Source organism: Cetorhinus maximus, chromosome 18 (assembly GCF_964194155.1).
Source record: "Cetorhinus maximus chromosome 18, sCetMax3.hap1.1, whole genome shotgun sequence".
NCBI classification, from domain to species: Eukaryota; Metazoa; Chordata; class Chondrichthyes; order Lamniformes; family Cetorhinidae; genus Cetorhinus; species Cetorhinus maximus.
This window is the reverse complement of record NC_135896.1, coordinates 39921819-39943870: the sequence shown is the minus strand read 5'-3', so window position 1 is coordinate 39943870 and position 22052 is coordinate 39921819. Positions and strand designations below refer to the sequence as shown.

General features: G+C 43.1%; 1 protein-coding gene across 4 annotated transcripts in view; it reads right to left on the bottom strand.

The window, feature by feature from the left end:
• tdrd9 (tudor domain containing 9) overlaps positions 1-22052 on the bottom strand; it is a 223383-nt gene that overhangs the window by 35221 nt on the left and 166110 nt on the right. For 2 of the 4 annotated variants that reach the window (XM_078562446.1, XM_078562448.1), the window contains exons 24-28: positions 17374-17583; positions 8181-8270; positions 6001-6258; positions 1119-1280; positions 922-992 (exon numbers count right to left, since the gene is read on the bottom strand). In XM_078562446.1, coding sequence (XP_078418572.1) covers positions 922-992; positions 1119-1280; positions 6001-6258; positions 8181-8270; positions 17374-17583 — 791 coding nt within the window. Of the gene's footprint in view, positions 1-921; positions 993-1118; positions 1281-3412; positions 3607-6000; positions 6259-8180; positions 8271-17373; positions 17584-22052 lie in introns of those variants that run through there. The other 2 variants (XM_078562447.1, XR_013579459.1) reach the window with 2 other exon arrangements.

The window sequence follows — 22052 nt, the reverse complement described above, 5'->3', positions numbered from 1 at the left end:
TCTTCTGACTTGGAAGCAAGCACACTGAGCCACGGCTGGTACCCATGCATAAAGATATGTACCACCAGTAGGCGGTACAAAAGGATCAAAAGCAGAAAATGCTGGAAAAACTCAGCAGGTCTGGCAGCATCTGTGGAGAGGGAAACAGAATTGACGCTGAGTCTGTATGACTCTTCTTGAAGAAGTCATACAGGCTCAAAAGGTCAACTGTGTTTCTCTCTCCATAGATCCTGTCAGGCCCGCTGAATTTTTCCAGCATTTTCTGTTTTTGTTTCAGATTTCCAGCATCTGCAGTATTTTGCTTTTATCTTAGTGGCAAAAAAAGGAACATTGGCAAACTTCATGATTGAAGAAAGTTTCTTTGGTGTCTTCTCTCATGGTACACATGTGGAAGATTATTCTAATCCATACTGATGTCCCCTCAGAGACATTTCCAGCCAGGTTCCTAAGCAGACTATGTCCTCAACAGAGGGAGCAATCCCCCTTAACAACACTTCAAAGAGTAGCATTTCCAGTGCTGTATCTTCAAAAGAAACACGCCTGATTCTCCCCATTTTGCTTCTTCATACAAGTGTTTTCAGGAAAGGCGTTGGAAAAAAATACAGCTAGTTTCGCTTGCAGGCAACAGCCTTTTTTGCTGACTCTAAGACATTCTGCCCTGCAACCCTTAAAATAAGCATATTTTGTAAAATGGCACACCAATTATGCAAAATAAATAGTGGCCTTGCTATTGCTGTGATGGGACTACATTGTTAATACTGGTTTCCTTGAGATTAATTTACAAAATGAGTAATAAGTAAAATTCTTCAGAAGGTAAATAGATGAAAATATCCACACGAAAAACCCTGAATACGAAAAATAATACCTCAGTTCCATACCAGCAATAAACATTGTACCCTGGAATTATTATTTTTCCCATACCTGAACCTGGACATTGTAGTCATGGAATGAAACTTGGTCTCATAGGGATTGAAGGGACCATGCAAATGGACCTGGTAGGCATTAGAAGATAACCGAGTCAGTAACTAGACCTTCCTGTAAAATACCTCAATTTTAAAAAGCCATTCAGATTTCTTAATGTAAAATGATTGTCATTTTATTGGAAACAATTATTTTACCTTAGAATTTGGAAAACCCAATTTAGAAGAGGAAAACTTCTTTACTAATGTTTGAATTAGCTTCCAGTCTTCTTCCTTCTGGGTCCACATGGTTTGTTGATTTAAGCCCAACCTATCCTGGAGAGGAGATTGCAACATGGTCTTCAGCTGCTCATGACTTATCTGGATGCAAAACATATTCATGTTGCAATGTCAACAAAGCGTTACATTATTTCATTAAGTACAAGAAAGAACATAAGAAATAGAAGCAGGAATAGGTCATTTGATCCCTTAAGTCTGCTCTGCCATTCAATAAGATCTTGGCTCATCTGTCTGCAGCCTTAACTCCACTTTCCTGCATACTCCCTCTTGCTCCTGATGTCCTTATACACAGCAAGCAAAAAATAAAGGCAGTTCTTATCTTAAAAGATTTGAATAAGGAATATCCCAAGCTTGATCCCATATTCAGCTCATCTCAGCCAAGAAGATGGTTGCGCAATGCCAACTGGCCTCACTGATATTAAGGGAGTGAAAATTGGCTGCTGATTACTAACTCCACAACTCCAGCTAGGAGCACTTGAGTGTAAATAAGATGGGGTTTTGCTGATCAGTTGCTCCCCTGCATTCTTACTCCTAACCCCCCTTTCCAGGACATAAAGCTCACACAAAGTTTCAAGCAAGCTACCAGAGGATGTCCAATGTCATGGAATTGGACTTCACTAAGGGACCACTGCCTTTATGGAAGAGAATTTGCAGCAAAAATTATGTGCAGGGGCATAAATTATTAATTTAGTCAATTTCTTAACTGACTGCAATGAAATCATTACATAGTTTGAGACTTCAAAAGGGACACCAATAATGTTATGACAGAAGAATAATGGATTACTTCAACAAATTGGAGCTTTGTCCCTTTGAAGCCAGAAAAGCTAATTGCTGTTAAAGGAAATAGCAGATCTGCTCTGACACTGTTGATGAAAAGTTGGAGGTTACAGATGTAATGTGGTGGTGATGATGGTAAATGAATGGATATAGTGTTTCAGAGGAGTTTTGCCAGGTTTGGAAAAATGGTATGGGAGTAGTCTAACGACTGGAATCATTATGGAGCATTGTGTAGTTAGGAAAGAAAAATAGAGAAGATTTGTGTGGTAAGTGGTGTTAGGGGTGAGTGGCATAGAGTGGTAAAAGTAAATGATTGTGGCGGGAGTAGAGGATATAGGGATTGTGTATAGTTGAGCACAATAGATGATTGAGGGTAGAGCATGAACTATGCATACTGAAGAGTGGCTGGGTAGAGTAAGGAAGCTAAGAGGATTAAATTATGAAGACAGGTTGCATGAACGTATCCTGATATGCCCTTGAGTGTAAGAAATTGAAGAGTGATCTGATCAGTGTTTAAAAGTTAAATAGGTTTCTGAGGGCTTTAAATGAAGAAGCTTTTTTTTGATGAGGGAAAGAATAACTAAGAGACAACATATTAAATTAGGGCTAAGCCATTCAGGAGCAAAAACAAGGAGCACTTTTTCAAACTAAGGGTAAGGAAATGTAAATATGAAATTCTTTCGCACAGATGACTGTGTTTGTTGGGTCAATTTAAATCTCTAAAACTGAGACTGATGATGCATCTTTGTTAGCTAAGAGAATTAGGGAAGATAGTACTGTAAAAGACCGTTAAACGGAGTTGAGGTGCAGGTCACCCTCGATCTAATTGAATGGTGAAGCAGGTTTAGGAACTGAATGGCTTACTCCTGCTCTTATGGACCTTTCAAATTTAGCAGAAAATTAATAATTGTTGAAATATAAATAAATAACAGGTACTTAGTTTTTGTTAATATGATAATTTACTTAACACCCCTTCCTCCTCTGCACCTAATTCTCAGTCTCACCAAATTTAAAGACACAATCTGGTTTCAACAACATATGCACAAACAAATTAGGAGCCATTTAGTAGGCCATTAGTAGGCCATTTGGCCCCTCAAGTCTGCTCCTTCACGCAATAAGATCAGGACTGATTGGATGGTGGCTTCAGCTCCACATTCCTGCCTACCCCCAAAATCCTTTCAAGCCCTTGTTAGTCAAGAATCTATCTACCTCTGCCTTGAATACATTCAATGACCTGCCTCCACAATCATTTACTTTTACCACTCTATGCCACTCACCCCTATCACCACCTACCACACAAATCCTCCCTACTTTTCTTTCCTAACTACACAATGCTCCATAATGATTCCAGTCGCTAGACTACTCCCATACCATTTTTCCAAACCTGGCAAAACTCCTCTGAAACACTATATCCATTCATTTGCCATCATCACCACCACATTACATCTCTGGGGAAGTGTTTCAAAGACTCACGACCCTCAGAAAAAGTTTCTCCTCATCTCCATCTTAAATGAGAGACCCCTTATTTTTAAGCTGCCTAAGCAAGTCAGACAGCGCTCAGCTGTATGGCAATTAACGCCTCAAAGAAAAACAAAAAAATGCTGGAAACACCAAGCAGGTCTGGCAGCATCTGTGGGCGGAGAAACAAAGCTAACACTTTAGGTCTGTGTGATCTTTCATCGGGGTACTGGTAATTAACACCTGGCCAATGGCCCACTTGCAAGAGGAATGCAAAAAAGAAGAGCCTAAGGACACAGAGAGCTTGGAGGGAACAAATAGGAGAGAAAATGGAACCAGAACAGAATATGGGTAACTTTGCTGATAAAATGAGGGGCAACTGAAATATGTATGAAATAATAGAAAGAAACAAGATGCGATAGTTCCGATGAACAGATGGGGGTGAGCGCATTGCACAGCATCAACAATATAGAGGCCAAAAGTGGCCCAAATACAAAACATTACTCTCACAACATTCCCCATATAAAATTCTTAGTCTGCTCCCATCAACACTGTGCACACAACTCCCTTGAAGCTCCGTACTGCTCCGAGGCGCTCCATTCTGCTCCCCAACACACACCTCTGCCTAACCGACACACTCAGAAGTTCCTCTCTTTCGTCCCAACTCACTCAGCAGCCCTTCTCCCCAACCGTCCCTACCCCACTCACTCAGAAGCCCCTCTCCCCAATCCAACTTCCACTTGTTCACTCACTCAGCAACCCCTCTTCTCCTCACTCTGGGTTTGCTGGACCAACTCCCCACCGCCCCCAACTCCCCAACTCAGACCTGCAGCCAGATGGATCACACTGCCAACTCGGGCAAGGGCCTGTGCCTGCCGTAGGACCCCTCCCCCAACCATCCCCCTGCCTCCCCAACCAGCTTCAGCCTATTGGCTGGCCCCTCATCCACACCAACTTGAGCCTGCTGCTGGCCACCACCAGCACCTCCATCACCTCCACCCATACACCACCCCCCACCCCACACCTTTTGGACAGTAAAAGTCTAAATGGTAGCTAGTTCCCCTGCTCCTCCTGGCTGAGTGGAGGTGCTACACATGCGCAGCATCACGGTACGCATGCACAGATACCAAAGATGCTCAGGAAGTGGTATGAAGACACTCTGATCTATCTCTCAGTTGCTGCCTGGCAAAATGGCATCTCCAGGAGCCAACGTACGGGAAAAAAATTGGAAGATTATGGGACAATCCTGTAAAATACGGGACAGTTGGTCACCCTGCTAAAGAAGGGTTGTTGTCCTGAAATGTTAGCTGTTCCCCTCGCCAAAAATGCAGCCTGACCTGAGTATTTCTAGCATCTTCTACTTTTATTTCAGATTTCTAGCTTCCACAGTATTTTGCTTTTGCAAAAGGCAATAACTGCATGTTGATGCTTGCAAATTAAGCTAATGAAATAAAACGACATTTACCTAGACTAAGAATTGATTTGCAAAGAATTGACTGTACAGAAGCAATGTTAAGTATGACAAAATATGATGCATCAAATGCACAGTAAACAAACTGGGAGCAATTTTCACCTTGGTGGGGTGGAAAGCTGACAGTGGGAAAGAAGTAGGAAAGTGTGTAAAACAGGGTGCCGATCTATTATGCCAGTTTTCTGTTCTGCCAATTAACATCACTGTTATATTATACAAGTGGTGTTATACTACCTTTCACACACCATCAAGAACTCTCAAAACCAGCAGGCCATTCTTCAGTTAAATGTATACCATATGCATTTGAACAAATAAATAGGAAGTTAATGATAGTAACACTATACTGAGATTCAAACAGCTTATCTGCATCGAATATCCACATACAGCAAATACTAACACACAGGCATAGTATTTTTTGTTCTTCTACATGTTTAATTACCTTCTCTTTAAAAAACACTATAATTTGCAAAGTTAACTGCATTCTCTGTGCTAGTCTCCCACACTCTCCATTTTAGTTCTGTATTCGCGTAATGCTTTGGCCCTGCTTTCTTTTCACTTCTCCTGGCTCTCAGTTTGTTTAGACCATGCTCTTTTTTTCCAACTCTTCACTGGGCTTAATTTCACCAAGTCGATTTGAAAGGCCATCGACCTAAAATGCTAACTGTGCTTCTCTTTTCACAGATCCTTTCTAACCTTGTTATTTCCAGCATTTCCTTCATTTTTAAGTTTTTTCAACTGCAACCCTCTCTGACCATCTTCTTATATTCTGCCCACCAGCTCCTGCACCATTCTAAACATCTTCCCCCCAGTAGCCATGGCCAATTTCCAAACTAATCATATTTAGAGTAAAGGGTGCCTCTATTTTCCCCAACAATGTAACTCAGTGTCCCTACCATATCAATTACATATGCTCCTCATTCCACATCAAAGAATGCAATTTCACACAGGCCCTTTATAGTCAATAGATAGGGGAGGCTTTCAGCCAAGTGACCTGGATTTAAACCCAAATTCAAGCCCACCTATTTTTAAATTGGAATTGTGTCACTTTGTACATTAAATTAATAACTAAACAGTATTAACTTGCAATCATCAAACCTTTGATTCATATGTCTCTTCAGCCGGTTCAGCAAAACCTTCACTGATGAGGATTTCCCGCACGTTACAGTCAATTTTTGAAGACTGTATGCTGAGGTCTACACGTAGCACATTGTGCACAATGGAGAAAACTTTCACAAGGAGTACACAGTTTTTCACCAAGGAGCTGAATCTTCCCCTGGCCTTGGCACTCCACTGATCACCATGTATCAGAGAATATGCAGAAGGACGCATGTTGCAAATTTGACACTGAAGAGCCTGAATGAGAAAATCAGTCTATTAATATTGGAATACAAGGTCCGACCACTACTGTATATAATTGTAACAACCTACCAACATTATTTTACAGGTGATGTGACAGAACAAGTTTGAAACTTGCTCAGTTATATCACTACATGAAATACATGAAAGCTTGCTCTAATTTTAAGAAAATGTTAGGCTAACACCATTTTTGTCATAAAATTCTCCTTTAAAAGACAATAAAACCATTACAAGATGGTAAACTTAAAAAAATAATCAGGATTGAATAGAGAGATACATAGCCTGGAAACATCAAGGAGCTGAAATTTCTGAGAGAATGAGGCTGGAAATGGCTACTCTAACCAGAAGCAATAATCATTGGGAAACTTTCAATTCGAGAATTTATTTCTTTTTTAAATTAGTCACATTTGTTGTAGGGCTCCATACTCAAGTATCCTTTAGTTGCTCTGGTAGTTTTTTTAACATTATTCTGTTTAATTTTAATTACAAGCAAAAATAACCACTGAACTAAAACCACAAAACAAGTTACCTTAAACCAATATACATAAGATGAAACAAGGAAAAACTGACACAAATGCTCCTTTAACTTCTTCCACCCCTCCCCTAACCCCATCACTCAACAATTTCTTCCAAAAAATTCAAGAAATGCTGAAAATGAGATGGGAATCCTGACCTACTCTCCCAACCCAAAATGTTATTGCCAATTTTAACATCCACCAAATCAGCACAGATTGGGTACTGAATTTGGTAGGTAATGGTCAGCTGCTCACTGGATAAACTGACTGAACCATTGGAGATCAGTCAGCTTTTTAAAGAAGTCAATGTTGCAACTTAATTGCAACATTGTCAAATTAACATTGCAGATAAACATTCTCATTTTGTTTTGGTTCCGCATTAGCAGATCATGCCTTCCCAAAGCATTTGCCCAGAATAATGCTGAGTGTTTTATCTTTGCATTTATCATGTGAAGTGAAATTAAGCATTTCTTTGATTCATAGGGTTTATTTTTGAAAAGGAATTCCCCATTTAGCACTAGTCCATGATCACATGAAACAAAAAGTGCTCGATAATTAAGGGGATTTTCCAAACATGTAAATGCCTGAAAAATTTGACATTTAACTAATGGGCTGTGAATAAGTTTTAGTACTGAAATGAAACTTGGCATCCTCTTCATCTTTTGGTTATACCCTTCCAGACTCAACTGTTCAAATGTTTTCCAGGTCGACCTCCCACCTTGCATCCTCTATAAGCTTGAGCATCCAAAACTCTGGTGCCTGTATCCTACAGCTCACTAGTTCCTTTCACCCATCATCCCTGTGCTCAGTGACCTACACTGACCCAGTCCAGTAAGCCTTGGTTTTAGAATTCTCATCCTTATTCTCAAATCCACCCCCCTGCCTTGCCCCTCCCTATCTCCATTACATCCTCCAATTTTACAATCCTGTAAAGTCACTGTACTCCTCTAATTCTGGCCTTCTGCGCATCCCTGATTTTCTTTGCTCCACAAATGGCAAACTAACTGCATAAGCCCCATAAGCTCTGGAATTCTCCCCTTAAATCTCTCCTCTTAACGTGCTCTTAAAATCCACCTCCTTGGCAGCTCGGTGTCAAATTTTGTTCGATAATCATTTCTGTAGTGCCTTGGGACCTTTTACTATGTTACAGATGCTGTATAAATGCACGTGGTTGTTGTTGTTCATCATTGGATCCTCATTTTGGAAATCTGCACTTTTCTGTTATGCACTTCGGATGAAATGCAAAACCTTGTTCAAAATAACAACTGTCTCAGTTAACTATGAGCATCTTATTCAGGTGACACAAATTCATATAAAGAAACAGTGGATGGCTTAGTTTTAACCTTTGCTTTCAGTTACTTGCTGAACTAAATACATTAAATTAATCTGCTGTGGCACCTATACCTGAAAAGGCAGCTCCAATAGATTATGTGGGATATTCCGTAAGAGATCTGTAGCAACTTTTGCAGTATTTCCATAATCCACAAAGAATACCTGTAAAATATTTCCATAAACATGAGTCACACTGTATTGCAAAAATAAAATCGGCAACACTGCTTAACTCAGAAAATGGTTCAAACAGTGACAGCAGCAACAATTCAAGAGCAGCCAAAACCCAAGAGCAGCAACCCAAGAACAGAGCAGGAATAAAAAAGCAACAATGATCTAATAGCAGTGGGGATAAATCACAGAGTGACATCACACCTCAAAGAGTCATGGTGAGTATATTGGTAACCTTCTAATTTACTTTAAATCAATCAACTATAAAGTAAGACTAGATCAATTAATTTGTATAAAACCTAAAGCCAATTTGATAATTTATCATTTAATTAATTGAACACTGATTGCAATTAGATCTAGGTGATGAATTTTAATTTAAATAAGGAATAGTAATACAAAAGGGTTCAGAATTTTTCAGTTAATTAAAATCTTGAGGTATATAGGTAATGGGAAATTAGCAAAACCACATAAAAGTTAGCTTTCCTATAAAGTGACATCAGCACAAGGGAAACAGCTGATACCATTGCATCCTTTTTTACTTCAGTCTTAAGTTCAATTCTGTTAAGTCAGTTAATAGTCTAATAGAGGTATGACAAAGCACCTCAGTCTGGTGGAGTGTCTTGTGCCATGTGGGAACTTCAGGCACACAACCTCATGTGCAGAAGTGTCATCAGCTGGAGGAGCTTGGGCTCCAGGTTTCAGAGCTTGTACAGCAGCTGCCATTACTCCATGCATCCGTGAGGCCGAGCACTTTCTGGAAGTGGTCACAAAGCAGCTTAAGGTTGTGCAGTGAGGGAATGGGTGACCACCAGTTAAGGAAAACCAGGCAGGAGTCCAGAGTTCATCTTTCTACAACCGGTATTCAACTAGTGTGAATGATAGAGGAAGTAATGTCAGGGGGTTCAATAATCAGGGGAATAGTCATGAATCCAGAGTGGTACGTTGCCTTCCTGATGCCAGGGTCAAAGATGTCCCAAAGTGGTTGCAGAGCATTCTGAGAGGGGACGGTTAAGAGCAAGTGGTCATGGCTCATTGGTGGTACTAATAACAGATAAAAAGAGGGATGAGGTACTGCAAGTTATGACATGGCAGATGATGTGTGCCAGGCAGACAAAATCCACAAGGGAAACTTGGTCGCAATATCACAACAGTTCTGCAATTTGTATTTATTACGAGATATGTGCACTGAATTCAGAAGTAATGAGTCCACCAAGACCTTAAGAGACTTTAAACATTAAATTATTTATGAATAAAATAAAAGGTTTCAAGCACATACATAAGACTACAATTACTTACTACTATAACAAATCCTAAAATTCCTAATTGAGCTGACTCCCAGTTACACACCCCCTTTAAGGCAACAGTCCAAAATAGATTTTAGATTTAAAACAAACTCAACAAGTAAGCACACTACCCACTTGACAGTGGAATTCCAAATGGCTTCCCAAACTTCAGTCACTTTACATAGCACACTTATGCACAAATGGCTGAAGGCATTCATGAAGGTTGTTTCACACACTCCTGTTGGATCTAACACAGCCTTCTCCTCACATAGCCTTTCATTCTCTTTTATATCTGTTTCTCTCTCTTTAATATGTAAATTCTATTGTTCCATGTCTTTGAAACTTTATCCTCCTCATAATATAAAACTATCATGGTGCCAATATTGTCAGTAACCTTTGGGAAAATGAACACATTCCTTAGCCTTGCTTATCTGGCTGGTTGTAAACAGACTAACATCCCTTTGAAATCAAAACAATCCCTTCATTTAATGCAAATTTCCTTCACACCTTATACGCTGAGCCAGCATCCATGTTTGCTCATTACCGTGTCAAGCACATTTCTACGCTCAACTTCTTTTGATGATTTCAAGCCTGCAATCTACTTGACTCCAAATGTAATTAAATCACACAGACAGAACCACCTACACTTGTACCCATAAGCCTACTTCACAATAAACCATAAAAATATTATGAAATTATACATACTTTCGCAACAAGGTCGACTTTAGGGACCGAGGAAGGAGATCATCAAGCAGGGCCTCAAGGGTTGTAATCTCCAGATTGCTCTTGGTGCCACGTGTTAGTGAGTATAGGAGAATAGCGCAGGTGAATGTGTGGCTGCAGAGATGGTGCAGTAGGAAGGACTTTAGATTCCTCAGGCACTGGGGCTCATTCTGGGAGAGGGGTTCCACCTGAACAGGGTCAGGGTTGGAGGGGTTGCACCTGCACAGGGTGGGGACCAATGTCTTTGCGGGGTGATTTGCTGGTGCTATTGGGGAGAGTTTAAGCTAACTTGGCAAGGGAGATGGAAACCAGGAGGTAACACTGGAAAGGGGAAAAAACAAGGTATGCAAAGGATTGGTAGAGACAGAGAGCACTAAAGCAAATTACAGTAAAGCATTATGTGGGGTCAGAGTAACAGGGTTTGCAATTAAGTCTACATTAAGTTTATAATGCAAGGAGTGTAGTAGAATCATAGTTACAGCAAAGTAGGACATTCGGCCCACTGAGCCTGTGCCAGCTCTCTGCAAGAACAACTCAACTAGTCCACCCCCTGCCTTTTCCTCAGAACCCTGCAATCATTTTTTTCAGATATTATCCAATTTGCTTTTGAAAACCAGGATCGAATATGCCTGCAACACACTCGCAGGCAGCCCATTCCAGATCCTAACCACTCACTGCATAAAAAAGCTTTTCCTCATGTTGCTTCTGTTTTTCTTTTGCCAATCATCTTAAATCGGTGACGGAAACAGAAAATGCTGGAAAAACTCAGCAGCGCCTGCTGAATTTTTCCAAATTCTTCTGTTTTTATTTCAGATTTCCAGCATCCGTAGTATGTCGTTTTGCTTTATATTGGTATCCTTTGGTTCTTGACTCTTCCACCAGTAGGAACAGTTTCTCCCTATCTAGTCCGACCAGACCCATCATGATTTTGAGTGCCTCAATTAAATCGCCTCTCACCCTTGTCTGCTCTAAGGAACAGACCCAGCTTCATTCTGTAAACATAAACTGAATATATCCACAGTACAAAAATAAACTCCACTCTAGAAACACAAGCAGAAAAATCCTGACAGACATTCTCAGTGGATTAAATAGGAGATGCTGTCTTTTAGATGAGAATTTAAACCAAGCCCCTGTCAGCCCTCTAGGTAGATATAAGAAAGTCCATGGCCACTATTTTGAAGAAGAGCAGAGGAAGTTATCCCTGGTATTCTGGACCAACAGTTATTCCTCAACCAATATAATTAAAACAGGTAATCTGAACATTATTGAAATGCTGTTTGTGGAACTTTGCTTGTGTAGATTGGTTGCCACATTTCCTACAGTACAGTGACTACATTTCAAAGAACATTTAATTGGCTGTAAAGGGCATTGGTATATCCTGAGGGTGTGAAAGGTGCTATAGAAATCCAAGTCTTTTGTTCGAAGTTGGTGAGCAGCGGACACAGATACCCAGATTGGAATATGGCCTTGTGGCAATAATGGAGACCTGGCTCAGAAAAGGATGGAGTGGATACCAAATGTTCCTGGGTAGAAAGTGTTCAGGAAAAGTAATGAAAGAAAGAAAGGAGAAGGGCACCATGTTGGTCAGGGAGAATATTACAGTTGTTAGGAAAGAGAGATGGTTTAAATAAGTTATACATGTATTTGTGCGTATTAGGAATGAGTTTTAGCTTTAAAGTTTAATTTTGATTTGTATTTCTGTATGTGTTAAGAAAAGGGTCAAGTTGAGTTTTACTTTCACTTTAAAAGGTGCCTGCATTTCTAATGAGAGTTTTGCAACAGTTGGAACTAAGTTAAACAATCAAGAGCAGAGTCCAGAGAGGCAGGTCCCTCCTTCAGACACACAGAAGAAACTAGAAACAGCAGTTTTGATTTGGAAGCTGTTGGAGTTCAGTTGGTTTTGAAGACAGCTTCCAGGAGAGACTGGAGCAAAGGGGGACAGATAGCCAGTCCCAAGCTAAAGAAAAGGCCTCAAAATCCAGGGGAGTGAAACAGGAGAAAGTCCCAAGCAGGCCCTCTAGTCAAAGGGAAGGACAGGAACCTGGAAAAGGTCATTAAGTGAAGTTAAGAGTAAGGGGCAGAGAGAAAGGCTCCAAGCTTCAAATTTAAAGAGACAAAAGCTGCAGAAAGCAGATTTAAAGCGAGAACAGTTTGCAAGAGGCCAGAAGGTCCAAACAGACAACTGAAGGTCTGTAACTCCTCATTATGGGCATGTGAAGCAGTGGTATACTGATGACAGCTGAGTCAGTGAGAGGGATTGTGTGAAAGAAAGCTTGAATGCATGTGCTGACCTAGGGGAAAGGAACATCGGAAGGAGTTTGAAAACCTGGAGGTGGACCCTTGCAGAAGGTTTCTGAGAGAAATGTCGGTTTGGGAGAAGATTCCAAAGCAAGTCCTTGGAGAGTGGAGATTGGAAACCCTTCTGTGAAAGACGGAGTTCAGTGAGACTGGTTGGCTCACGGTGTGACAAGCGTGTTGGGGGGTCGCAGAAGTTGAGGAGGGGTCCATTGTATTTGTTTAGAAGTAGCATCTGTCACTTGGTTTCATTGTGGTGCGTCTGACCACAGATTGCTAATTTATTTACATGAACTGTACTTACTATGAACATTAGAGTGCAATAGCTTTTGTAACTTGTGTTATCCTTACAAATCTGTATATATCTGTAAAGGTATAGTTGTGGGTGAAGGAGTATTATAATATAGTTCATCTGTTCTTGTTTAATAAATTTTTATACTTTTGTTTAAAAAATTCATTAGCTGACTCCAGTGACTCTGTTCAGTAGTGCCTCTCCACATTATCTAAACAAACAAATAAAGGTTAGGATCTATCAAGCTGGGTTCTACCCCGGGATCAGGCTTGTCATGGTAATCTCAGCTGGGTAATCTTAACACAGTACAGTAGAAAGGGGAGAGGGATCAAGGACAGAATCCATTTGGTTGGAACTAAGAAAGAATAGAGGTACTATTACACAGCATATTCTATAAGCCACCAACTGGTAGGAAAGGTATACAGAAACAAATTCACAGGGGAATTACAGAGAGGTGCAACAATTACAGGGTAATTATAATGGGAAAGTTTAATTATCCTAATATATAATGTGATAGTAATACTGTAAAGGGCAGAGAGAGGGAGAAGAGTTTCTGAAGTGTGTTCAGGAGAACTTCTTAGATCAGTATATTTCCGACTCAGTGAGGAAGTAAGCATTACTGGATCTGGTTCTGGGGAATGAGGTGGGTCAAGTGGATCAAGTGTCAGTAGCAGAACATTTAGGAGACAGTGATCATAGTATTATGAGGTTCAGGTTAACTATGGAAAAGGACAAGGAACAATCTAGAATTTAATTAATTAATGGAGGGCCAATTTCTGCAGGGTGAGAAAGGACTTGGTCCAGGTAAATTGTAACCAAAAATTGGCACCAAAGCTGTCATGGAACACGAGGCGTCCTTTAATGAGGAAATGGTTCAGGTACGGGCAAAGTATAAATCCACAGGGGGAAAAGGGAGGAGAAATAAAACCAAGCTTCATGGATGACAAAAGAGATAGAGGGTAAGATGAAACAGAAGAAGGGTGGGTATGACAGATGCCAGGTTGATAATACAATTGAGAACCAGGTTGAATTTTTTTTTCATTCGTTCAGGGGATGTGGGCGTCGCTGGCTAGGCCAGCATTTATTGCCTATCCCTAATTGCCTTGTTGAGAGGACCTTTAAGAGTCAACCACATTGCTGTGGGTCTGGAATCACAAGTAGGCAAGGCCAGGTAAGGACAACAGATTTCCTTCCCTAAAGGAAGGACGTTAATGAGCTAGATGGGTTTTTACAACAACCGGCAATGGTTTTATGGTCATCAGAATACTAATTCCAGATATTTATTGAATTCAAATTTCACCATCTGCCATGATAGGATTCCAACCCAGGTGCACAGAGCATTACCCTGGGTCTGTGGATTACCAGTCCAGCAACAATACCACTACGCCACCGCCTCCCCACATATAGTTAGAGGGGAAGTGAAAAAAAGAGGAAAAGAAAGAATTAAGAAAAGCAAAGAAGATTGGCAGCTAACATAGAAGGGAGTCCTAAAGTCTTCCATAGGCATATAAATAGCAAAAGGATAATAAAGGATAAAGGCATTTAGGAACCCAGAAATGGACTTAAGTATCAGGCAGAGGGCATGGCTAAGATACTACATTGAGTACTTTGCACCTGTCTTTCCCATGGAAGACACTACCCAAGTCTTAGTGAAGGAGGAAGAAGTTGAGCTGCTGGATTGGCTAAAAATTGACAAAGAGGAAGCATTTAAAATGCTGGTTATACTTAAAGTTGACAAGCCATCAGAACCACTCAGATGGGAAACATCTGAGGATACGAAGGGAAGTGAAATTGCAGAAGCATTTGACATAATTTTCCAATCCTCCTTAGATGCAGGGGCAGTGCAGGAGGACTGAAGAATTGTAAATGTTACATCCATTATTCAAAAAAGGGTGCAAGAATCAACTCAGCAACTTCAGGCCAGCTAGTTTAACCTCTGTGCTGGGAAAGCTTTGAGACACAAAATTAGCAATCTGGGGCAAAATTAACAGTCATTGAACAAATGTGAATTGAGAAAAGCCAGCATGAATTTATTAAAGGCAAATCCTGTTTTACTAATTTGATTTGAGTTTTTGAGGAGGTAACAGAGAAAGTTGATGAGGGTAATGCAGCTGATGTGGTGTATGTGTACTTCCAAAAGGGATTTGATAAAATGTGACGTAACAGGTTTGTAAGCAAAGTTGAGGTCCATGGAATAGAATACACAGTGGCAGAATGGATTCAAAATTAGCCGAGTCGTGGTGAATGGTTATTTTACTTATTGGAGGAGGCCGTATTTTGGGGTTCTCCAGTGATCAGTACTAGGACCACTGCTTTTTTGATCTGCATTAATGACCTAAACTCAGGTGTACAGGGCACAATTACAAAAATTGCAGACGACACAGAGTTTGGGAATATTTTGAACTGTGAGAAGAATAGTGATAGGCTTCAAGAGGACATTGACAGCCTGCAGGAATGGACGGCCAAGTAGCAGGTAAAAGTTAATGCAGAGAATTATGAAGTGATAGATTTGGTAGGAAGAATGAGGGAAGGCAGTATATATTAAAAAATCATAATTCTAGAGGGTTGCAGAAGCATATGTGCAAAAGTCGTTGAAGGTGCAGGGCAGGTTGAGAATGCAATTAATACTGGATCCTGTACTTTAAAAACAGAAGCATAGAGTACCAAAGCAAGGATGTTATGCTGAATTATTATAGAACAGTTCTGCATTAGCTGGAGTATTGAATCTAATTCTGGGCACCACAATTTAGGAAGGAAGTGAAGACATTAGAGAGTGTGCACAAAATATTCATGAGAATGTTTCCAGGAATAAAGGTCTTCAAGTTCATGAATAGATTAAGCTGGGTTTGTGCGTCTTAAAGAGAATTTTGAAAGGAGATTTGATAGACATGTCTTAATATCCTGGAGGGTCCAGACAAAGTAGCTATGGGGAAACTATCTCAATTGGCGATAGGGTCGAGAATCAGAGGACACTGATTTAAGGTGAATGACAAAAGAACCAAAGGCAGCTGAGATGCCAGTGAATGTGAGGTGGCCTTGTGAATGTGAGAGTTTAGATGATGAGATGGTTGCCTTATCCTGGCGGCACAGATAAGATCATTCATCCGTTTTCTATACTGGATGGCTGATCTCTTGCATGCAGCATTGGCACTGAACACTTCTGCCACCGCCTCCCAAGCTGGAGTGGTGAGACTGATGGGCCTCCACGGCATCCAGAGCGGGGATAAAGGGCATTGTGCTGGGCCTCCATGGCATCCAGAAGGCACCCAGGGATGAGTCACTGAATCAGAGGGCTGCACTCTTCTTGGCTTTTGAGACCATGTCTTCACCGGAGCAGTCCTGGGCTGCAAGCATTAAGTGTGCGTGCAGCTGCAATTTGAACATGGTGTCCTGCATGAGGAAGTGACGAGATAACGGTGTGGAAGGCAAATAGGAGGCCGCCCACCAGCGAGACAGCATGTTTCCTGCATAATTAATGAGGTGGGAATGGGACGATATGGCGCGAAATCCCGCCATTGCTACCGGTGGGTAAAATGACTTTTTCCTGCCCAATACCACATTTGTGCAAATCTGGGACAATTCCACCCTTAGTTGGACATCTAGCCAATAAGTTAGTCTAGATCCCCAGGCATTCTGTCATGCTATTCCAACAAGTGTGAATGAGTGAGTTTCATTAGTTGGCAATCTCATCAGCTCAACTAGCAACTGTGGATCTGTAAATTTTAACATAGCCTGAACTAAAACATTCTTAAAAGGTGAGAATTGCTCTTACCTACATGTACAAAAAAGGTACATTTCATTTTCTGTATTTATACAGAACGTGCTACAATATTTATCACTATTAAATTAAGATACAAAACCAATAGAAGCCTGTCACTTAACCCTGAATGCCCATCTAAAACAGGCTACCTTGCAGTGAAATGAAAAGACAAACTAATTATCGGGTGAGGGAAGAGAGAGAGATGAGTATGAACCACTCTGGAATCCAGAATTACTGCCCAAATTACTTTATTTTCAGAGTTGTCAGTATGCTGTCACCTTTAGATGCATGCTCTGAATTCAACGATTTTCTCACTGCAAATGCCAGAAGCCATTCTGCAACGTTAACAACATTAATGCTCCAATGCATGCAAAGTATCAAATGGCTAGTTTGTTTCTGGTGTTGTTGGTTGAGGAAGTAATGTTGACCAGGACACCAGAACTCACAGTTCTTCTTCAAATCACACCATAGGGTTTTCTTTTACGTTCATCTGAGCAGGTAGACGGGAACCTCTGTTTTAACATTTCAACCAAAGGACGATACTTCCAGCTATTCAGCATTTTTTCAATATTGCTCTGTAGTATCAGCCCAGATTGTGTTAAGTTCAGGACCAAAAGCCTTCCAAATTGGAAGGAAGCAAGCTACCGCCTAAGCCAAGCTAATAGCCACAAAACTGATGCTATTAAATTAACACTGCATGGGCAAGAGAGAAACACAAATTGATTACAAAAGTTAAACACTTACTTCAGCTGAATCACCAGAGACTTGCAAGACTTTAGCTCTGTAATAATGGGTTTCACTACAATCTGTGAATGGTGCAAGACAAAAGTCAGGACATGGCTCTACCATCAGTGATGTCAACTTCAGCTGATTGATTTCAGTCATCAATTTACTCAATGTGTGCAAGCTTTTCCCATCTGTTCTGTAACCCCAAAAGTGTCCAACTTCAACAACCTGAAGGCAAAAAATAAATAATTCATTAAAGCTAACAAATAGCATTATTAGACAACTGACATCAAGTCAAACATTGCAGATGCAATTATAATTGCTGCATTATTAGACAACTGACATCAAGTCAAACATTGCAGATGCAATTATAATTACTGGACATGATGAACGTATTATATTCAAGCCTAACCATTCCAAATTGCAACAGGATTTTAACTTTGCACTTGTTAGCAAAATGCTAGTCAAAATTAATTTTTCCAACAGCATTCCAACAATTGCATTATCAAGGTTTCTGCACTATTACAAGTAAAATCAGTACAGGTGAAGTATCCTTTATCTGAGACCCTCTAGGTCGATCGTTTCAGATAATTTTGGTTTCGACACTGCATATAGGCCTACTTACATTACAATGGCCAAAGCCCAGGCTAGCTATAGGGCAGAATTTTCCATGCCTGCGGCGTTAGGTGTGTTCGGTGGTGTGAGCGGACAATATGGCATGCTCTGTTTTATGATGCCGTGAAACCAGTTCGCGATCGTCTGCTCAGCCTGCTGATGGTGAGCTGCCTTTCCCGCCATCGGACGTCAGGAACCTCATTGTAATACATCAACATATCATTATTAATTCAGCCCGCCGGAATCGTCCGTCCACATCGGCAGGAAAACACGCTGACATGTTTCACAACACCACATAAGTGACGTGCACTTGGTGGGCTGCACTTTTGAGGGGAACTTGGAGGTTAGTACACGGTAACGTTGTGCAGTGCTCATCGGGGTCGCCTTTTGGACCAAGCTTGGGGGTGGGGGGGGATGGTTGGAGTTAAGGGCAGTCCTGCCGTTGTGGCAACTTGTGAGGCAGGGAGGGGCAAGCACAGCCCTGCTGCTGAGGAGACTTGGTGGGGGGGGGGGGGGGCAATGGGTGCCGTTGAATATAGCACATAAGCATTCGGGGTGGCAGGTAGGGTGGGCGAGGGAAATGGCCACACATTAGGGAAACCTAAATAAAGTGACCATTCCTCTGCAACTCAAGGCAGCTCAGTTCAGAGTCGGGCTTCTAGCTTATCTGCCCACTCAAGCAATGCAGAGGCATCAAAGTGCCACCAAATGCTCCAAAGCTTATCACCCCCCACCACCATGCACACCCCCGGGCCCGATGACAGACTGCAAAGTCATGAGCATTTTAGTAGACGGCAGAACAATTCTACGACTGTACATGTCGTTCAATCTCCTCGCTAAAAGCTGGCTATGAAGCAGTCACTGCTGGAGGCGCTCACAGCCCCTTGCAATATCAGCATCTTGGTTTGGACCAGTCTCCCCCATGGTTCAACCTAACAGCACAGCCTTGCAGCACGGATTAGGAGAATGCCTGCACCTGAGCTGAGAGCACAGCATGCAGTCCACTGGGCAAATCTGCCGCCAATCAGTCTGGAGCAGAGGTGGAGGAGTTTCGGGCAGCTATGCAGCACGCTAATCTCTGGCTATCCTAATGGTGGCCAACACTCTCCGGCAAGGAATAAGGGACCTTCACACGTAACCAGAACAGGTTCTTACGACGCACATGCTAACCACGTGTCTCTCTCATCTATCCTGCAGGAGGACTACATCAGGATCATGGAGCCTGGTGAACTAGGTGTATGCCCGATGGCCTACAGACAGCGAAGACGACGGAAGAAAGACCGAGGCTCCTGGCTGCGCAGAGGCAAAAACAGCAACCTCAGGAAGAAGCGGCAGCTGGGGCTCCCAAACACACCACTGAAGAGCCAGAGCGAGTCATTGCTGGTCGGTGCCTAATGACACCCAGGGTCTATAGACGCCACCTGTCATTCCTGCAGATGACAGAGAGCCAGTGTGACTGAAGACTGCGCATGTCTAAGGGACTGGTCGCTCACATCTGCCAGTTACATCAGCATTTGGCACCACAGGGACGTAGAGGGCATGCACTGCAGTGGCCCTGAAAGTGACCATGGCGCTCGATTTCTATGCCAGCGGCTCCTTTCAGGGCTCCACAGGTGACTTCTGTGGGATCTCACAAGCCTCCACCCACAAATGCATCCATGAGGTCACAGATGCCATCTTCAGGAGCGCACACAACTTTGTGCATTTTGCCCAGGACCAGGACAGTCAGGTTGTAAGAACAATTGGATTTGTCTAGATCTCAGGTTTCCCCAAAGGTTCAGGGTGCGATCGACTGCACTCACGTGGCTCAGATCTCCATCGCAACACAGCGTGAACTACATCAATCGCAAGGGATCCATTCACTGAATGTGCAGCTGGTGTCCGACCACCAGAAACGCATCCTGCAGATGTGCGCACCATTTACAGGGAATGTGCACGACTCCTACATCCGCAGTCGGTCACAGATTCCCGAAATCTTCCAGGGTCCACAGAAGCTGCAGGGATGGATCCTCGGGAAAAGGGCTACCCGCCGAAGCCTTGGCTGATGACACCCGTACAGTGGCCTCAAACTGCAGCAGAGTGACGGTATAATAAAGCTCATGCTGCAGCTCGCAACTTGGTGGAGCAGACAATCGGGACGCTGGAGATGGGGTTCCAGGGCCTGGACGGCAGGTCTGGTGGAGCCCTGCAATACAGTCCACAGTGGGTGTCATGCATCGTTGACATCTGCTACGACTTTTACAACCTGGCGCTGCAACGGAGTGTCGAGCTGGCTGAGGAGGAGCTGGAGGTCTCCTCCAATGAGGAGGACGCCGACAGGGATGAGGGTGAGGAGCTCCTCAAAAGGTGACAATGACGGGGATGAGGCTCTCACACTGGCTAGACGAGGCAGGCGCACTCAGGAGGCCCTCATAGCCGCTAGATTTGTGGAGGGTGATGGCGACATGCAGTGATGTGACTCCATAGATCTTCACGTAGCCTCAGAGAATGTCTGACTCCTCTCTAGCCGACAGCAGCTCGCTTGCACTCTGTGATCAGGGTCATTTCATAAAGACGCAGCCACGAAACTATAGAAGCATCTGATCCTTTGTCCGCCTTCAGCACCTGACCCCTTCCGGAGCACAGCATCAGTAGTCACAGATGCTGAAGAGATGGGGGCCAGCCCTACCTTAAAGGTGCTGAGAGCACACAGAGAGAATGAGAGAGCTCTGTGGCACCTGCCCACTGCATTCTGGCAGCAATGACCAGCACCGCCAGAGGTACAGGCATCAGTAATGTTTCCAAGGAGTGTGAGGCCGGACCATCACTTTGGTCCGGAGGCTGCACGGAGCACAAGGAAGACGCCTTGGACTGAGACACCTGCCTTTATCTTGTACAGAAAGGTTTCACAATTGCGTGACAAGAACACTGCTCATCAGAACAAGGAGCCACAGGCAGGGAGACATTCTTGGGAGTTTATTGACAATAGTGAACAGTACGTACAAGTGATTAACACCTGTGCCCAGGCTGTGCAACTAATTCTCTTAACTTTCCTAACCCTGCCGCTACATGTTGGTGCTCACCAGACATCCACAGCGGAGGTGGAAGCAGTCTGCTGACTGCAACGCCCTGTGATGACCTTGGCAGGCATCATCTGGAGGGCCGAGGCTTGGAGGGCCCCGGCCTGCTTTTGGGGTCCGGCTGCGTGGCAATGGCACCCTCCTCAGCCTGTGGAGCTGGAGCTGCTGAGGTCACAGGAAGAGGGGATTCAGATGGGCCGGACACTCAGAATCACTTGGGTGGATGGCACCGGAGTGGGCACCTGCTGATCCTCCTCCCTTTGGGTGCCCAAGAGTCCTAGGCTGACTTCTTGAGTAAAGGAGTAGCTGGAGTGAGATTGGGCTGCCCAGCACCCCTCTTGCATACACACCGCTGGAAGCCAACTATGGTCTCAGCAATGGAGTTCAGCCTGCGCAGCATTGCAGGAGCAATGTCCTGGACCAAGGTCTCCATGGCGGCCGCCATCCTACCAGTGTTGATCTCGGTGCATTGGCATGCCGGCGCTATCACCTCAATCTGAAGGTGGATGGACTCCTCCATTGTGCCTTGCAATCTGAGGGGTGCAGCAACATCCTTTCCTGATGTTCCCGAGCTTGCCTTTGCAGCTCCAAAAACTGTGACATGGCCGAGTCCAGAGGCTCATCATCTGACTCAGACTCAGCAAACTTCTGGCCTCCAGCAGTCCTCCAAGTGCCGGACACCTGGGATGTCCCTGCCGCCGCCTACTGTGGATCAGACAGTGCGATGTGCTCACTGGGCTGTGATCCCAAGGCTATTCTAAAGTTAGGTCCTGCCGAGGTGTGTCTTTGCGATAGTGGAGGGTGTGGGTGAGCGCTGTGACGGGACTTCAAGGAGGGTGCCTTCAGATTCCTCTTCCGAAGTTCGGGGCTTGACTGAAGGCCCTGGGTCATGGACTTTCTTGGCTGTTTCCCAGGTGTGCCTGCGAAAGCAAAGGGAGATAATCAGTGCATGGCAGTGGCCTGTGAAACAGGACACATTACTCATACCATGGTTGTCTGATGTATATCGCACTACCGGACCCT